This window comes from Abramis brama, assembly GCF_963993115.1.
Source record: "Abramis brama genome assembly, chromosome: 17".
Classification (NCBI taxonomy): Eukaryota; Metazoa; Chordata; class Actinopteri; order Cypriniformes; family Leuciscidae; genus Abramis; species Abramis brama.
Window position 1 is genome coordinate 28,251,501 of NC_139979.1, and position 19,414 is coordinate 28,270,914.

General features: G+C 40.3%; 1 protein-coding gene across 2 annotated transcripts in view; it reads left to right on the top strand.

Annotated features, from left to right (window-relative positions):
- Positions 1 to 18,791, top strand: part of cdkal1 (CDK5 regulatory subunit associated protein 1-like 1) — a 390,498-nt gene extending 371,707 nt beyond the window's left edge. For both annotated transcript variants that reach the window (XM_084088459.1, XM_084088460.1), the window contains one exon: positions 18,131 to 18,791. In XM_084088459.1, the coding sequence (XP_083944585.1) occupies positions 18,131 to 18,274 (144 nt within the window). In that variant the 3' untranslated portion in view covers positions 18,275 to 18,791. The remainder of the gene's footprint in view (positions 1 to 18,130) is intronic.
- Positions 18,792 to 19,414: the final 623 nt, after the last annotated feature.

The following is a 19,414-nucleotide window of genomic DNA, read 5'->3' on the forward strand; positions in this document are numbered from 1 at the left end:
TAGTGAACAGTCAGTTGTGCCTAGAGCCTGTGATGGCCAATTGACCGCTAAGCTGCCAGAGAGTCTGTCTGAAGGAGAATGGTGTGAGCAGCACCCTATTTCAGTCTGTGTCTGAAGAGATGGACGTGACAGATTGGAGGCAGAGAGTCCAGACTTCACACTCTGTTTGCAGTCTGTTTTACATTAGGATGAGAGTGTGAAATTCAAAAAGCATGTTCACAGGATTTCTGATAGTACATGAAGCCACCTACACACAAGAATCAACTATTGAGCAAACTAAATCTAATGTAGAATGTACATTCTTTAAATTACATAGAGAACTGATAAAAGAAATGAGAACGTCATTCCTGCTAAATGAAAGTCTAAGTCTAATGAAAGTTTCTCTGTGTTGTATAAATTTAAACACCATTTGATGCCTGGCAGCAGTTAAATGTCAATTTAACTGGCTTGTTAAATAAAAAGACCATATTTTGCTGGTTGCTGGTGTTTCCAATATAATAGCTAATTTCAAGCTAGTTTAAGCTTTTAGTTGGTCCATGCTGCTTGACCAGCCACCATCCTCCATCCTCCAAAAAGCACCTTTAAAAGGATAGTTCACCCAAAAATGATCATTCTGCAAGCATTTACTCCCCCTCCTGTTCCAAACCTGTTTGACTTTCTTCCTTCTGTGGAACGAATATTTCAGCTTTAGTTTGTTCATACAATTTGGGCATGAGTGCATATGGGTTGATCATTGTTTTACGTTTACATTTAATAGACTGTTTTATTCAAAGCGATTTACACATAAGGTATTCAAAAAGTGATTCATATATAAAAAAGCAATTAATCTTAAGGTTAAATAACCACTTAAATTTTGCTGAAAGAGCAGAACAGCTGATTGGATTGTGTGCGTGTGTGCGCGCGCGCGTGTGTGTGTGTGTGTGTGTGTGTGTGTGTGTGTGTGTGTGTGTGGTTTATCCAAATGGAACGCACGCGCTGCAGGTATGACCAAGCTAGTTTGTTTGTTTACCAACTAACTAAAGGTAACCAGAACTACCTCAAGCACAGGTTGCTACAGCCATTCACCATTACCATTAGTTTTTCCAGTAATTTCATGGAAGTGTCTTGCATGAAAGCTGTTTTTCTAATTCACTTAACTCAAATGGTCAGCCTGATTATTGGTCTGGATGTTGATATCAAAGGGTTTAGTCTTGCAAGTTTATGACTTGAAGGGTGAAAACTTGTGTGTTGTACGGTGAGGATCCAGTTCTTAGTAACTCTTTGGCCAATTCATGTCAAATGAAGGAGCTAGAAGAAACTTATAAACTCTATGTGCTCATGTCTTTCATATAGAACAGTGACTTTTAAATGAAGTGTTTCTGAGAGAGGAATCGTGCAAGCGAGATGTTCTGCTGCCCTAATTATCTCTCCACACACATTTCTCTGCCATTGCCTGGAGCTTCCAAATGCTTAACTAGTGAACTCGGTCCAATATGAAGACAGCAGATCGCCACTACTTACAGAGTTCATTCTGCACCATTAGATCTCCTTCCATTAAACTACGGTCCTGCTGCTTTATTACCGCTTCTGGCTGCATGCATATCTTCTCCAGCAATCCTGAAGAGAGGAGGAATCCTTGTGCTTCCCATCCAAAGACATTTGATTGTTGTAGCTTGTCAGGAAAAATCTTTATCCTTTTTTTCAGAACTGCCTCTGTTAGATGACCATGACCACTTATCAGCGTATTTTTAATCTCTCTTTATTCCTCTTTTCCTCCACTCTGTCTTTTGCGTTTAATGGTCTGCCAGGGCAGCAGTAAAATCTGATGGGGTGTGAAATTAAAATGTGTATCACATTTTGAAGGATCATTTGATGTCCTCTGTGTGGACGTGTTCTCTCCTCTCTAGAAAAATAACACAGCAGACACAAATTAGCACAGAATGACAAATAGAGACAGCCAGTCGGGTCATTCCTAGATCACTCATGGAGCTGGGCTTTCAAAATCCCTACCCCGACGTCCCGGGGCTATTGTATCTTCCAGTCGGGCTACCAAAATGTATCACCGCCTTGTCCGACGGGCTATTTTAAATATAGTGAAATAAAATTCCTTCCTTGATTTGCGTTTTTCACTCTCTTGACTTATCTGATTAATTGCGGGTCGATGAGAGATAAATCATTAATGTGTACTGTTGATTTAATTAAAGACATAGAACTCTCATTTCATGGTAAAACGCAACAAACGTGCGTCATTCTTTTACTTTCGTTTTCAAAACTAGCATATATCTCTTCAGGGAAAACAAATCAAGGATAACATATGCCTAGACCACCTACAGTATATAAAAACATATAATAACTTAAGTTTTACCTAAAAATATACACAAATTTAATGATTGGAAATATTAACTGTTTAAAGCTTCTTTTTTTCCCTTGAGGTACTAATTTACCAAATTAAAAACTAATCAAAAGGATGGAAATTCAAGTACCTTGTGAGAGTGTTGTAAGTAGTTTAACAGGACAAATTATGTGTTAGGTATGTGATGTCTAACAGCTGTGAAAGCGCTCTATGTAAATGACAATAAATTAATAAAGCCTATATCCAGCCTTTGCTTGGGCTGAATGCATTTAATTTCTTTTTTGTTTTCGGGAAGTTGCAGTGACGTAAACAGTGTAAAGTCTGTGTTTAGGCTATTAAGGAAATGCAATTTTGCAGCCTACTTCAGTGTAACATGTTATCATATCATCATGCTTAACACTGAGAATTTTAATAATTGTAATGTGACGATCAGGTGCGTAGTGGAGAAAACTGTGAAAGTTGCTGACACTTGGTTGTGTGTGTTAAAATGTTAAGAGGCACATATATTTACGTTTCAGTTCTACTCAGCCAAAAAAGACAGGTCAAGAAGATAGAAATTTATAGAAATTTCAATTCAGTTAGATCCAAATGCATATTTGAATTGATTATTGTAATTTGATTATTTTATGTACCATTGTTGATATTTGTGAGTTTGACTCCTATCCAATTTTTCTACATAAAAATGTTTTTTTTTTGGGGCTACTTCAATTTATTTTGGACTACCAAAATTTGTGCCTGCTACCAGCTATTTTTAAATTTTGCGAGCACTGTGGAGGACACACGAGGACATACACAGGGACATCATTGAAAAAAATCTTAGTGACCCCAAACTTTTGAACAGTAGTGAATGCATATCAAATTCTGTCAACATTTATTTTGTCATATTGTTCAGAATCTGTATTCACTGAAAATCTTCCTGTCTGTGGAAGCTCTCAAATCTATTCATATTTACGTATATTCAAACAGTAATGAGACACGCAAAAGCCAATGGTATTTGCTGCCATTAATGTCAGACATGAAGCTATAAATGATTTATTCATCAAATAGTTGTTCATTGTTGTTCATTGACAGAGACCAAAAAAACTCCCAGAAACTCGTGGAAACCTGCTGGGCTTCAAAAGCAGAGCTTCTCACGTGTTCCTGCTAGTGTAAATGCATTGTGACTTGAAATTCCCCATGCCCATGGCCATTTTGGTCCATGTACTTTTTTTTTTTTTTCAGTTGCTTGTCAAATGCTTATATTGCTTTAAAGAGAGCAGAATGACACATATACATCATCAGAGAGATGAATCCAGCTTTGAATGCTGATTTATGGAGCTGTTACTCCAGTGAAGCGGAAGCAGCTGACGGGAGGAGGAACAGTGCTGTGCCACTGCAGGTGTCTAGATGTCTTCTGGCACTGCATTACAACTGCACTCGCTGACCTCCAGCAATGATCCCAGACTGTGGAGTGCTGATCTCAGATATCTGATGAGCAAGGAAATGCTGAACAAAGACATTATTCTGAACCTAGAAGGTGTGTTGAATGGTGTGATGGTGCCCAGTAACTTGGGAAGGAATCATCTGACACTCTCACTTGCCTTAAGAGTGATGTGACTAAAGCTCAACATTTGTGGTGCCCGTGTAAGGCCAAAGAAGCAGCACTACATGAGGTAATGATGTAGAACGCTGCAGTTCTGGGACTTTCCTCTGATTCTGATCTTAGATGTTTCTGTGTTCTCCCATGATAAAGCCTTTGTTTGTTTGTGTTTATTAGGGGCTAATTAGATTTGCTAGTGTTAACTGATGTTAATTGATAGGTCAGGAAGGACTAATTGGAACTTACTGTAGATTCCCCAGAGAGTGTATGTGTGTGAATAAGTTTGAGATAATTAAGTCTTATAACACAATAAGGTGTATGTTCATCGCTCTATGACTGAAACTGCTCCGATAAATTGAGAGAGACAATGAGAGAGAGATTCTGAAGTGACAAACACGGCCCTGTTCTGTTGAAAGACACTCACTCTCTCTCTCTCTCTCTCTCTCTCTCTCTCTCTCTCTCTCTCTCTCTCTCTCTCTCTCTCTCTCTCTCTCTCGCTCTCGCTCTCGCTCTCGCTCTCTCTCGCTCTCTCTCTCTCGCTCTCTCTATCTCGCTCGCTCTCTCTCTCTCTCTCTCTCTCTCTCTGTGTGTGTGTGTGTCAGCGGGTTTCTCCAGTGGCAATTGTAATTTCTGGACCTTTACATCATCTGGAGAGCCACTGGCCAAGTTTTCCCTGCTGACACTGGCTGTTTCTGTAGTGGATGTGGACACGGTCCTGTCCTGAGTCTCATCCTACACACATCCCATCTAGAAAAGTGAAGGAGAAACATGAAGTGATGGTAGTGTAGGTAGCATTTTTTTTCAGTCCTGTTTCGCATGTACATACTATGGACTTATTGTAGTAATGACACTAACTAGGTAATAACTAGGTACTAACCCTGAACCTAACCTTAACCCATGTTTTAAACCTTATTACTCAGTACTTTCGTGGGTAGGTATACTGTAAGTACATTGAAAGTGCACGTACTGTAAAATAAAGTGTAACCGTAGTGTAAGTTCTTCTAGCCTATTTTGATGTTAGCCATCTGAGTGACTACAGCCAGCTGGAACGTGCTTATCAAAGCACATATTGCTTTATTTCTGTAAATGTTTGTTGTTTGTTCATGTACAAACGATTCAAGCTGTATTTATATCTGTGGTGGGCCAGTCAGTCAGTGCTGTGAAGCAACACAAAGTTAAATATATTTTAGACTTACATTTTTAGGTGATTTTTGGATATTTTTCAGCCTTTGCGGTAATTTTATGTTTGACATTTATAAATACAGAGTACAAATTACAAATTACATTTGTTAATTGGTTCTTTGGCATGAATTGCAGTGGCTTTCTTTACATTTCATGTCTAAGAGTGGTATATTTACAGAAGTTATGAGAGGTGTCTACTGCGAACTGGCATTGACTTTTTAAATGATAATCGTAATAATGTTCATTAAAACATTTAGGCATTTTTTTTCCAATGTAAGTGTCCTTCGACTTCCTTGGTAATCAAGCAGACATTGTACTGATCTGTCTTCCTTAATATGTTAGTTCGGTAACACTTTACAATAAGGTTTGTTAGTTAACATTAGTTAACTACATTACATGAAATAATAATGAACTGCACGTATACATCATTTATTAATCTGTTAATGTTAATTTCAACATTTACTAATACTTTACTAAAATATTGTTAACATTTGTTAATGCACTGTGAATTAACATGAACTAACAATGAACAGCTGTATTTTTATTCAGGTTAGTTAATACATTAACTAATGTTAACTAATGAACCTTAATGTAAGGGGTTACCGTTAGTTCTTTACGTTGATCTTGTTCTTTACTTTAGCCAGATATCAAACTGAAGAGGGATCCTTGAGCTCATCCCATTCCTCTCTGATCGCTCTGCTCTTGGGTTGAGTTCTCTGATGAGCTGTAACAGCAAAGTCTCTGCTTCTACAGTCTTAGACTGAATGTTCACACTAATGTACAGATGAGGTTTTCCTGTTATTTGTATTGGTCAGTCACTGATGGATAGAGGAGCAGAGTCAGTAACTTGATTGATGACCCTGATGGGAGGCTTACTGGATGTCTGGAAAAAATACTGCACAGTGATTGCTGTTGGCTGCATTGGGTCTTTGTATATGCACACTGAGATTGAAAGTCTGAGCGTTGATGTTCCTGATGGGTGACTGAAGCCGCAGCTCTGGCTGAAATTCTTTAATCATGTTATTTAAAAGGGTCATTAACTGCATTTAACTGTTTCCTGGGGTGTACTTATAATAGTAGTATGATTTTTCATCAGAAATTGTCATAATTTAGAAATAAAAGGCATTTTTTCTACCCAGATTTTTCCCTCTGATTTGAACGCTCTGTTTTAAGGGGCGTGTCTGCTGTGAGACTTCAGTGTAAACGCCCACTGCTGACATCTTTGCATATGAAATAGCTAGTATTACATGTGGAATTCTCTCGAAAACTTTTAGCATGTTTGTTACAGCTCTTAAGGTTTACTAATAGTGAAAAGTGTTGATTATAGCATTATATCTATGGCATTATATTTAGATCGTGGCATGAAAGGTTGCAGTGATGAGCATTGTAGCCGATCACATGTTGAGTGCATGAATGCTGTGATCTCGTCATTGCAACTCTATTTCTGCACTCTAATGAATGATTTCATCATAACTAACAGTGCAAACACAATGTAAATAAGAGATTTGTTGATTATAACCAAAGACTATAGATAAAAGGGACTTTGTTATAATGGGAGTTTTGGCGAGAGTCCAGAACTCAGTCACAGATAAACTTGCGCTGTTTGATTGACAGCTCCAGCAATAGTAAAGGAAGTGTTCTTTGATCGCTTTCTATATATAATTTAATCACCGTTTAAATAACAGATTATTTTCATCCTACTAAAATAAACAATGTGAAGTTGACTGTTTAATCACTGGTTTGATTTACTGACACAAAGAACATCTTGACTGTACATGAATCATTACATATCAAAAATCATTGGTCACTGATCAGGCATTAGAATTAACAGATTAACTTATATGTTGTTGCATAACTGTCGAGTCCATATTGTAAAAGTCTGTTTCTAAAACCTGTGCCAAAATTGCGACTGATTTACCAAAGAATCCACAGTGAAATGTACCGAATACAAATAGCCTAAATAATGCTCAACTGAGACATTCACATTGTTGAAAAAAAACAAAAAAACACAACATTCCTAGCGTTAGGATCCTTTGGAAGTTAGCATAATGTTATTTTTAGTCCTGTGATCCACTGATCGCTCTTCTCTCCTCGTCATCTCACTAACACGCCAGTGGGCGGGGCGAAAGTTGGAATGATGAAGTAGACGTTGATTTTCTTCGGCAGAGGTGGTCTTTCACATAGGCACATTCCTCAACGAGTCGTTCGCTAGGCTTGGATATAATAAAATTTGTTTTTGGACTAACAAGGAAGTTCTGAAACTTACAGGATTCTCTTATAGTATGATGACCTCTTATATGTCAGAAGCTCAAGGAAATTTAGATTTCTCAGTTCATGACCCCTTTAAGTGAAGAACACACATAATCTGAGTTTGTGTGTGTGGATGCAGAGATCGTGTCAGACAAGACCTTTTAAAAATTAAAAGGAAATAAGAACCCTCAAACTGTGAACAAACAAGTGTATTCTATGACAAAGATTGTTTCAGTCATTCAGTGTGTATGCTTGGTCATGTTAAAATGGCGTAATATGAATTTGATTGTGCTCATCCATTTTGTTGTAAGTGCAGTGCACTTGAAGAGAGACTGCCCACATGCTTTTCTGATTTTTGATTGATTTTGTTGTGTCTTGTAGTCATGTCGTGTCTGGTGTGGACTGACAAATTGCTTTTTGCTGGAATCTTACTCCGTCACATCTGCTTAGGACACGGTATAGCGCTGGTTCCCACTTGTTATAAAATAGAACAAAGAAGGAACGAAGAACACAGTGTTCTGCTGTACTGCTGCACAAAATCACATTTAAGGAGATGACTCTACCCAGTCTGGTAGTTTTTTTTTTTTTTTGGAGGGGAGGGGGGGGGGGGGGGTTGTGTTGTTAGACATGGGAGTCTGCAGGAAGTGCTGATCAAAAAACTCTCTTTCTGCCTCCATACAATCGTATTTCCAGTGTGATTCATTGGCCAGAACTGAGAAACGCTAAATAAATAGTTAAAGATAAATTTGACTGATAGCATTATTTTCTTCAGCTTGGGTGATGGACGAGTCCACCTCTGAGCCCTCAGCCTCTGCTTCCTCAATGGAAGACTTGACAGCGGGATTGAGGAGATCCTCGAAGTATTCCTTCCACCGTCCAACGACATCCCCAGTTGAGGTCAACAGCTCCCCTCCTCTACTGTAAACAATTTCAATTTCATTGTATTTATTTCAAACTCCTTGGTGGCAAGGCACCGGGGGTGAATGAGATCCGCCCTGAGTACCTCAAGTCTCTGGATGTTGTGGGGCTGTCTTGGCTGACACGCCTCTGCAGCATTGCGTGGCAGTCGGGGACAGTGCCTCTGGGATGGCAGACCGGGGTGGTGGTCCCTCTTTTTAAGAAGGGGGACCGGAGGGTGTGTTCCAACTACAGGGGGATCACACTTCTCAGCCTCCCTGGGAAAGTCTATGCCAGGGTACTGGAGAGGAGAATCCGGCCGATAGTAGAACCTTGGATTCAGGAGGAACAGTGTGGTTTTCGTCCAGGCCGTGGAACACTGGACCAGCTCTATACCCTCTACAGGGTGCTGGAGGGTTCATGGGAGTTTGCCCAACCAGTCCACATGTGCTTTGTGGATTTGGAGAAGGCATTCGACTGTGTCCCTCGCGGCGGCCTGTGGAGGGTGCTCCAGGGAGTATGGGGTCCGGGGCCCTTTGCTAAGGGCTATCCGGTCCCTGTACGACCAAAGCAGGAGCTTGGTTCGTATTGCCAGCAGTAAGTCAGACTTGTTCTCGGTGCGTGTTGGACTCCGGCAGGGCTGCCCTTTGTCGCCGGTTCTGTTCATGATTTTTATGGACAGAATTTCTAGGCGCAGCCAGGGGCCGGAGGGTGTCAGGTTTGGTGACTACACGATTTCGTCTCTGCTCTTTGCGGATGATGTTGTCGTGTTGGCCTCATCAAGCCAGGACCTTCAGCATGCACTGGGACGGTTTGCAGCCGAGTGTGAAGCGGCTGGGATGAGAATCAGCACCTCCAAATCCGAGGCCATGGTCCTCAGTCAGAAAAGGGTAGCTTGCCCACTTCAGGTTGGTGGAGAGTTCCTGCCTCAAGTGGAGGAGTTTAACCCTCTGGGGACCAAGGTGTTTTTGGGGCCCTTGAGATGGTCTGACATGCCTTGACATTTGTGCTTTTTTCAGTTATTTATAAACATGTTAATGACAAACAGGGCTACCATAATATGCGAGCAACGTGTATGTAGATGTTTGTATTTTAAGAGAATAATGTTTATGCGTGGTTATTGGAAAAAATTAAAATGAAAATTGCTGAATTAAGACCACAAAACACATATTAAATATGTGTCCACAAGACTTTTGACTAATGGATGTTGTCCCTTTGAGTTCTAGCTTCAAAATGATGTAAAAATAGTCTTGCTTTATCGTTCACAAAAAAAATACATTGATTTAAATGGTGTAAAACAGGTTTTGCTTGGAAAGCCAATATGCGAGGGGGAGGAGTAGTTTACACCTTAGATTACAATGTCCCACCCACTCTGCATAATGAGCCATTCATTCAGGTGTGACACTGACTGAGCCACAATGCAAGGACAAAAGATGTATTTAGAAGAAGACTTATATTGACCATTTAAGATTTCGCTTACATCTCTCTTGTAAATATGTTTTGCTATTTTATTAAAAATGTTACAATTACAACAATAATTACAATTTCAACAATATTTCAAGTGTACTCTTTCTTTGTAAAAAAAAAAAAAAAAAAGATTATAGGCCTACAGTTTGAATATAGCCAACATTGGAACATCTAACATCTTAGTCTATGAATTTATTTTTGACAAAAATAGTATTTTTTTTTTGCAGTTTAATACGTTGCTTATACAAAGACATTTTATTTCAACATATTCCAGTCGATTTTTACTCATCTCAGTAGGCTATAGCAAAGCAGTTTATTCTTTCACACACAGACGCGCGATTCATATTTAGGCTAAACAGTCTTTACAAATATGTCCCCTTCATTCATCTCACAGAAAGGCGAGTCATATTATAGAAATGCGATTCATCTTTTTGCGGTTTACATAGGCCTACATTAACGTTATTCCATAACGTTATTCCACACGTGAGAAAAGAAAACAGCCTACCTCACTCCTCAGTGGAATCTGCTCATTTCAGGAGATATTGCTCATCAGCACTGTTCTGAGGAATCTTTTCTCCATAAGGTAGGCTATAATGTCTCACTCGCGAGGAGTCGCGACGCGCTTTGTTTACAGCTGATGTGGGCGTTTCACAGCTCTGAAATAGTTCTCAGAATTTGCGTTTGAATAGCACGCGCTCTCCGGGGAGTGGTCACATTACTGTGAATTAGCTCGTAATGAGCTCGACAGGAGTCGCTCTCTTTTTATACAGATTACAGAAGCTGAGAATATTTGTTTTTTATATAAATGACTTCATTTAAAAGATGCGATCTCAAGCTTTATGCCCGTGGGTCTGTTTGCCTGTTTGACTGAATTTTCGCGGAGTTATAGATCATTTTCGAACGCGTTTCAAATGGGAGTTTACTGACAGAGAGAAGGCAGAAATCGCATCATGTTAATTTTTCTTTATTTGTCAAAAAGCAAAACACTTTATATTTATTGTGAGTATACAGAAAAAAAATAGAAACTGAACAGGATCGATTGATGTATTACACGAAAATGAAAGATCAAAATTAACAGAGCATTTAGTGTTTATTTTCATTGCTAAAAAAAAAAAAAACGAGCAAAACGCGCGGGCGCGTTTGTGGTCCCCAGAGGGTTAAGTATCTTGGGGTTTTGTTCACGAGTGAGGGAAGGATGGAACGGGAGATTGACAGACGGATCGGTGAAGCTTCTGCAGTAATGCGGTCGATGTACCGGTCTGTCGTGGTAAAGAAAGAGCTGAGCCGCAAGGCGAAGCTCTCGATTTACCGGTCAATCTACGTTCCTACTCTCACCTATGGTCATGAGCTTTGGGTCATGACCGAAAGGACAAGATCCCGGATACAGGCGGCCGAAATGAGCTTTCTCCGCAGGGTGGCTGGGCGATCCCTTGAGAGATAGGGTGAGAAGCGCGGTCACTCGGGAGGAGCTCAGAGCAGAGCCGCTGCTCCTCCACATCGAGAGGGGTCAGATGAGGTGGCTCGGGCATATGTTCCACTGGGAGGAGACCCCGGGGAAGACCTAGGACACGCTGGAGAGACTATGTCTCCCGGCTGGCCTGGGAACGCCTCGGTGTCCCCCCAGAAGAGCTGGAGGAAGTGTCTAGGGAGAGGGAAGTCTGGGGATCTCTGCTTAGACTGCTGCCCCCGCGACCCGGCCCCGGATAAGCGGAAGAAGATGGATGGATGGATGGATGGATGGATGGAGCATTATTTTCTTAATTTCCAAATTTCTATAAATAACTTAATATAATTTTAGTGAATTTGTTTGGTCACGATAATTGTGTAGTTAAAATCTGATATAGTGGGGTTGCCCTACTCTGGATTAGTCAAGTACTTTGTTTTGATTTGTTATGTTTTGCTTGCTTTTTTGTTTGTTTTATAAGGGTTTGAGCTGTTAGTGGTTAGTCTATATGCTCTATAACATTGATGCTTTAATGCTGATGCTGAAACATTGATGCTCATGTGGGCAACACAGGTTCAAGTCCAGTTCACATCATTTCCTAAAATGTTTCATATAATGGGACAGGTGTCAAAACGGACATCTTCATTTTCAGCTCTTGTTCAGTGTAGACAAGCATCAAAACAAGAAGATTTTTCCATTCTAGTATATTCCTGTGTTTGGATGTTGTCAGTGTTTATTTGGGTTCGGCTGTGTCTAATCCCCATGATGAAGCATCTGAGATAGATGGATCACAGGCTGGTGTGTGTGTGTGTGTGTGTGGATTATCACCTCAGCCGGGCGGGAGATCGTTCAGGTGTCTGGAGGCCCAGCGTCCCTGTCCTTGAGCCTCTCACCTCAGTCTGAGCCGCCACAGTCTATCGACGGACACTCATTAGATTTGTGTGTGTGTATAAAGCAGACGTGAATCAATGTGGTGTCTGGATGCAGCATGCACTAGCGGTCACTCTAACTGACATTCATCAAAAGAGGAGAAAGAACAGGAGAAAAAAAGGAAAAGATATTGGCAGACGGAGAGAGTAATGAGAGAGAAATAAAACTCACAGGCTCCCTCCAAACTAGACTGTGTCACGCAGGTGGTTGTACAAACACACACGAAGATGAAGATTAACGTAAACAGGCAATATTTAATAGGTCCACATGATAATCCACAAGAACAGAGTAGCATACAACTCATCCATGAACTGACGACACCAGACAAACTAACTCAGACGGAACTGAACATTTAAACACAATAATGACATAATTAATTAGTGCACAGCTGAACATAATCAGTGTCCATAACAACAAATGACTAACTCAGACAGAAGGTGGAGAAACACAAAAAGTCCAAACTAGCATAACCGTGACAGTCTGGTAATGTTTTTATCTTTTATTCTGGTGCTTCTCAACTGTTTTTACTTATTTTTTCTTAGAATTTCACACAAGACATCAAGTGCAGTTCAGTTCAATTCAGGTTTTTTCTTTTTTCTTTTCTTTTCCCCCCCAAAAAATCTAAATATACAACTACTTTTGTCTAATTTTCAAGTGAAAATAAATGTAGAAATCGATCCAGCACCAGTGAAAAATAGAAACATGATGACAGGAATGGTTTAGTCCTCTGCAGACTGCTATTCTTAATCCACAGCCATTATCTCCTAATGGTTTGACCCATCCATTTTTTTTTATTTTTTTTTTAGTTTTTAAACAAGCTGATGGGACCTGCCATTCCATCAGCCCCTGCTCCAATTTGACAAGGGAATAGGATTCTGAAATACACTCTTCATATGAACCTCCCTCTTAGCTATGAGCAGATTATTTGATGAAAGAGGAAGAGGATTTGAGCAAGGGTTTCTGTGCATGGCCTATAATATATGTAGTGCAGCATCAGCAGATAACTGGAGCTCACATCTCCATTGCTAAGGAGATATCCAGTATTACTGCACCCGCATTCATCACAGGCATCCTGCCTCGGATGAGATGGGTGGCAAGTAATTGCATTGAATATCCGCTCAGTACAAAGGCATTCCCTGCACAGCTGAAAGTTTTAATACACTCCAACCAGTTCCTCTGCGCTCTCCTGTAGTGCAGTCAGAGACTTAGAGGTGCTTTACATTACTCAAGTCTAACCTCATGTCGACTTCAGACATTCCTTAGAGCAGAACGTCTCTTGGATTATATTATTCATCACTGGAGATCCCCATGGTTCTGTTCTAGGCCCGCTGAAGTGGGGACGCAGACTCAATACACACACCCAAGGAAAACATTTCACAATGAGTTTACTTTTCCTTTGCTTTTCTTCTGATAAGAGTCATAGCAGAACAGTTTACTTGTTCATATTCGTCCTTGATTAGGAAATGTATAGCACAATAGGAAATTGAATAGCAATTCTGGTTTTGTAGATGGGCTGCTTTCAGAATCTGAGGCCATGGATTGTGTGCTTTTAAAGAACTTTCAGCCACTTTATCGTGTTAATAGAGCAGGTTATCTCTTCTACTGTAGTCACAAAAAAAAAATCTAAACATGTTACGGTCATGTGGGAGTCAGAAGTGAATGCACTGAATGCCTCAGACTGCTCTCTTGATAGCCCTAGGACCAGAAATTGTGGGATACAATCTCAGAGGTGGGGTGGTGCTTGAATAAGGCACAGTGATTAATGTAGGGCATCTGAGGGTGGAGGGTCTGCTACATGATCCCACTCTGGTAAAGCACAATGACGACGTTTCCATTCAGAAACTCGCACAGAGTCACACTCGGTAGAGGAAGGCACCATCTGATACACATTGAGATGCACAGATGCCACTAAAAGGCCCACCATACAGGGTCCCTGCGGTTTCTTACTGTAAGTCTTAAATTCTATTAAATACTTAAATTAAATGCTACTAGAGAAATGTCTTTATTATTTCAAGAGGTCTCAAATTTTGGGAAAGAAAAAACAGAATCGTTATGTGGCTTAATGTGATTATTATTTGGCAAGCTAAGCAGGGTTGAGCCTGGTTAGTACATGGATGGGAGACCTACTGGGAAAAACTAGGTTGCTGCTGGAAGAGGTGTTAGTGAGGCCAGCAGACCCACACTGGTCTGTGTGGGTCCTAACGCCCCAGTAAAGTGACGGGGACACTGTACTGACAAAGAGCACCGTCCTTCGGATAAGACGTTAAACCAGGGTCCTGACTCTGTGGTCACAAAAAATCCCAAATGGCCAAATTTGCCCAGTGGCCTCTGTCCATCATGGCCTCCTAATCATCCCTATATACTCATTGGCTTCATAACTCTGTCTCCTCTCCACCAATAAGCTGGTGGGTGTTCTGGCGCAATATGGCTGCCGGCGCATCATCCAGGTGGATGCTGCACATTGGTGGTGGATGAGGAGATCCCCCTTATGTAAAGTGCTTTGAGTGTAGAGAAAAGCGCTATATAAATGTAATGAATTATTATTATTATTTATTAATTATTAATTATTACTAAACTTCTAAAGCAGTGGATTTAATTAAATGTGAACGCTGCATGCTTCAAAGTAAAAACGTGGCACTGTTACGCATTCTACAGGCTCGTGGTTTCAGAGAAGTTCACAATCAATGAATGTTGCACATTTATGCCAAAAGATTGCTTATTATGCTCAAGATCCTTTCCCGGTCAAATTCCCCTCTCTCCCTTTTCCATGATTTCCTGTCTGTCCAGAAAAGGCCAAGTTAGACGATGTTAAATAACGTATTTAACAAATGGAATCTTATTGTAATGTACACTTACACCGTGCCCTAACCAGATGCGATGCAATAAGATTCCAGCTACAAGCAATGTGTCTGTCCACACCAGATGTGACACGACTACAAAATATGGCAAAATCAATAAAAAATCAGAAGAGGGTGTGGGCAGTGTCTCTCTGCAAGTGCAGTGCACTTGCAAAGAAATGTATTAGCAAATAATCAAAAACATAAATATGACCTCTTTAACATGATTAAAAATACAGTGAGGAAAATAAGTATTTGAACACCCTGCTATTTTGCAAGTTCTCCCACTTGGAAATCATGGAGGGGTCTGAAATTGTCATCGTAGGTGCATGTCCACTGTGAGAGACATAATCTAAAAAAAAAAAATCCAGAAATCACAATATATGAATTTTTAACTATTTATTTGTATGATACAGCTGCAAATAAGTATTTGAACACCTGAGAAAATCAATGTTAATATTTGGTACAGTAGCCTTTGTTTGCAATTACAGAAGTCAAATGTTTCCTGTAGTTTTTCACCAGGTTTGCACACACTGCAGGAGGGATTTTGGCCCACTCCTCCATACAGATCTTCTCTAGATCAGTCAGGTTTCTGGGCTGTAGCTGAGAAACACGGAGTTTGAGCTCCCTCCAAAGATTCTCTATTGGGTTTAGGTCTGGAGACTGGCTAGGCCACGCCAGAACCTTGATATGCTTCTTACAGAGCCACTCCTTGGTTATCCTGGCTGTGTGCTTCGGGTCATTGTCATGTTGGAAGACCCAGCCTCGACCCATCTTCAGTACTCTAACTGAGGGAAGGAGGTTGTTCCCCAAAATCTCGCAATACATGGCCCCGGTCATCCTCTCCTTAATACAGTGCAGTCGCCCTGTCCCATGTGCAGAAAAACACCCCCAAAGCATGATGCTACCACCCCCATGCTTCACAGTAGGGATGGTGTTCTTGGGATGGTACTCATCATTCTTCTTCCTCCAAACACGTTTAGTGGAATTATGACCAAAAAGTTATATTTTGGTCTCATCTGACCACCTGACTTTCTCCCATGACTCCTCTGGATCATCCAAATGGTCATTGGCAAACTTAAGACGGGCCTTGACATGTGCTGGTTTAAGCAGGGGAACCTTCCGTGCCATGCATGATTTCAAACCATGACGTCTTAGTGTATTACCAACAGTAACCTTGGAAACGGTGGTCCCAGCTCTTTTCAGGTCATTGACCAGCTCCTCCCGTGTAGTTCTGGGCTGATTTCTCACCTTTCTTAGGATCATTGAGACCCCACGAGGTGAGATCTTGCATGGAGCCCCAGTCCGAGGGAGATTGACAGTCATGTTTAGCTTCTTCCATTTTCTAATGATTGCTCCAACAGTGGACCTTTTTTCACCAAGCTGCTTGGCAATTTCCCCGTAGCCCTTTCCAGCCTTGTGGAGGTGTACAATTTTGTCTTTAGTGTCTTTGGACAGCTCTTTGGTCTTGGCCATGTTAGTAGTTGGATTCTTACTGATTGTATGGGGTGGACAGGTGTCTTTATGCAGCTAACGACCTCAAACACGTGCATCTAATTTAGGATAATAAATGGAGTGGAGGTGGACATTTTAAAGGCAGACTAACAGGTCTTTGAGGGTCAGAATTCTAGCTGATAGACAGGTGTTCAAATACTTATTTGCAGCTGTATCATACAAATAAATAGTTAAAAAAAATAATATATTGTGATTTCTGGATTTTTTTATTTAGATTATGTCTCTCACAGTGGACATGCACCTACGATGACAATTTCAGACCCCTCCATGATTTCCAAGTGGGAGAACTTGCAAAATAGCAGTGTGTTCAAATACTTTTTTTCCTCAATGTATATACTGGATGACTGAAACTGAATCTTTGTCATAGAATACACTTGTTTGTTCACATTGAGTTCACAGTTTGAACGTTCTTGTTTGGAAGATCTGAGGTGAATTATCCATTGTTGCTTTCAGTATGGCTATAAATAATATTCAAACTTACATTAAATTCTTTTAACATTAAAGCAAGCACTTGAATGATTTTTGCCCCTTACCCCGATTTCTCCCGGCATTTGAACAAATTAACCTTTTTGAACGCTTATTGAAGTGTGCATGTGTGAAATGTGAAGCCTTTACTGGGGATTTAAGCTCATCCAGACAGAGCGAGCGTTTCAATGTAGAGGAGGTGGAAATATATCACAAACTCCAACCAAAATTTTTTCTTTTATGGCATCACTGGAAAGCCCCTTTCGGAACCTTTATTTTTAAGAGTGTGGCCTCTCAGATAAACTTCCTCTAGGTTATGTGAGCAGGCCATTTACACCTGTAAAAACGAATATACGCTCGCTGTAATGGTCTTTAATGACCCAGAGATGCTAAAGATGGCTGCCCAGGAATATCAATTTTCATAATGTTCCGACTGCCCAAAAGATCACCACCTACACTTTCCTAAAACCACAGAAATGCAATGGGCAGTGGGCTCAAATTACAATCTGCATGGCTATTAACACAGCCTAAAATATTAAAATCACAAAATAGCCGTTCAGATTGAGGCTCTATATTTAATATCAGGGGTACAGAAATTAACACATATTATTGGGTGAGCTGTCAGGCCTGTCCTGATGTGAGACATCAACCCATTACTGTGTCCATTATAGATGATCCTTTAATGTGCCAACACATTAGAGAGGACACGACTTCCACTTACAACCATTTTACCCTTTGAGTCTCTGATGTGTCCTCTGATGTGAAGTTGTGCTTAATTCTCTTTCCATTTTCGAGCACAACTGCCCTCTATCACCATCCTGTCAGAGTGATGTAGATGGATGACATCTGGACCGCACACATTTACTCATTTCACATCACACAGTCAGTTTCCATCCAATTGTTCTCGTGCTCCAGCGACTGTGATGATTTAACACCATCGATGCATAAATGCATAAAACCATAAACTGTTGTCACAGTAATAATCTTTTTCTTTTGAGTTGTGATTTGTGCAGGACAGGTGATGATGTTGAGTATGATTTCAGTATTTAATGGGTCTTTATTTCTGTTGAACCACCCATGATTGCCGCTGAGCGCAGGTGCTTTTCGTGGCTTTCAGTAGTGGAATGAAGACACATGAAAGTAGAGAATAAAGCTATTTTTGTTTGCATGAGCAGTTTGCATGAGTCTTATCTCTGTCTCGTATTTATCTTCAATTCTCTTTCATTTCACAGGAGCTGAAGACGGTCTGTGCCTCTGTTGCATCCCCTGCGCTAGTGGGATGGTCATGGAGATTTGATGGTGATGGACTCAAACTGCTCTCTTTTGGACTTGCTTTGGCTGCCATAATCATGATTTTTGTAATTGAGCTTCACTGACACTGTAAATTCATCTCGATGTGTTGGACAAGGCCTTATAACTGTGTGGAGTGACCCAAGGACTCAAACCGATGGTCGAATACTAATGTCTTGTGTTTTAAGGTCAAGTAAAGGTAATTTATGTTGGATGGTTAGTAATATTTCTTTATTCTTTTTTTTTTCTTATTTTTTTTTTTTTTTACTGCAGATTAAAGACTCCAATTTTAAAGTTTAAAGGTTTTAAAGACTGAAACCTTTTTTTTTTTTGCTTTCAAGTGACAACAAGCGTTGTGATGTTTTAGAATAGCTTTCTTTATTTTTTTATTTATTTTTTTTTATTTTGTTGTAGAAATTGAAGCCCCTTTGCCTATTAGGACAGCTTAAAAGCGTCTTTGGCTTTCTGTTCATTTTCAATCCCAGCAGTCATTCATTTACGGGCCAGGTGTTCTCACTGTTGGCTTTTGGCTAAGAGCAACAGACTCTTCCCATCTTTGTTCCCAGCTAAAAGCATGTCTAATAAATGAGACTCCACACACTCTCCTCTGTCTCCTTGGTTGTGTTTCTGGAATGTTTTCTCAGGGATTCTGGCATGAGGAGGTCAGTCGCTTTTTTGTGTGCTTGTAAAGCTACAGTGTGTTTATGACCTGGCATGTTGTGTGTTATCATCCGTGTTCTTGAATGTCAGCTTAATTGAAAATGTAATATTCTTGTTGACATAATGAAGTGCTAAAGGGCTGTTTATATTAAAGAAACCATATGTACTTTGTGCTCAAATATTACGGGAATAAAGTACAGTGACTGTAAACATCATGCCAAACCCTCATAAGTAATCCTACAAATTCATTCACTTTTCTTGTTAACTTAAAAATGCCCTCAAACTGCACCAATGACTACATGTCTTTATGGGAGTGTACAATATACAGAATGATGCATGATGTTGACAGTTCCTCACCACAGGAATAGTTTTGTTTTATGTTGTTTGTGTGTTCTTCAAACATTTCTGCAACAGAGGCTGTGTCTTTTGAGAAGCCTCGCTGAGACAGCTGAGCAATCCGTGCAGGCATTTTGGAGCCAGCTCTGTCTACACAAGTGTACAGAATGGCAGGACATGCAAAACCTTCAGTAAGCAGGGATCCCTGGGCACGTTTCAGTGTAGACCGA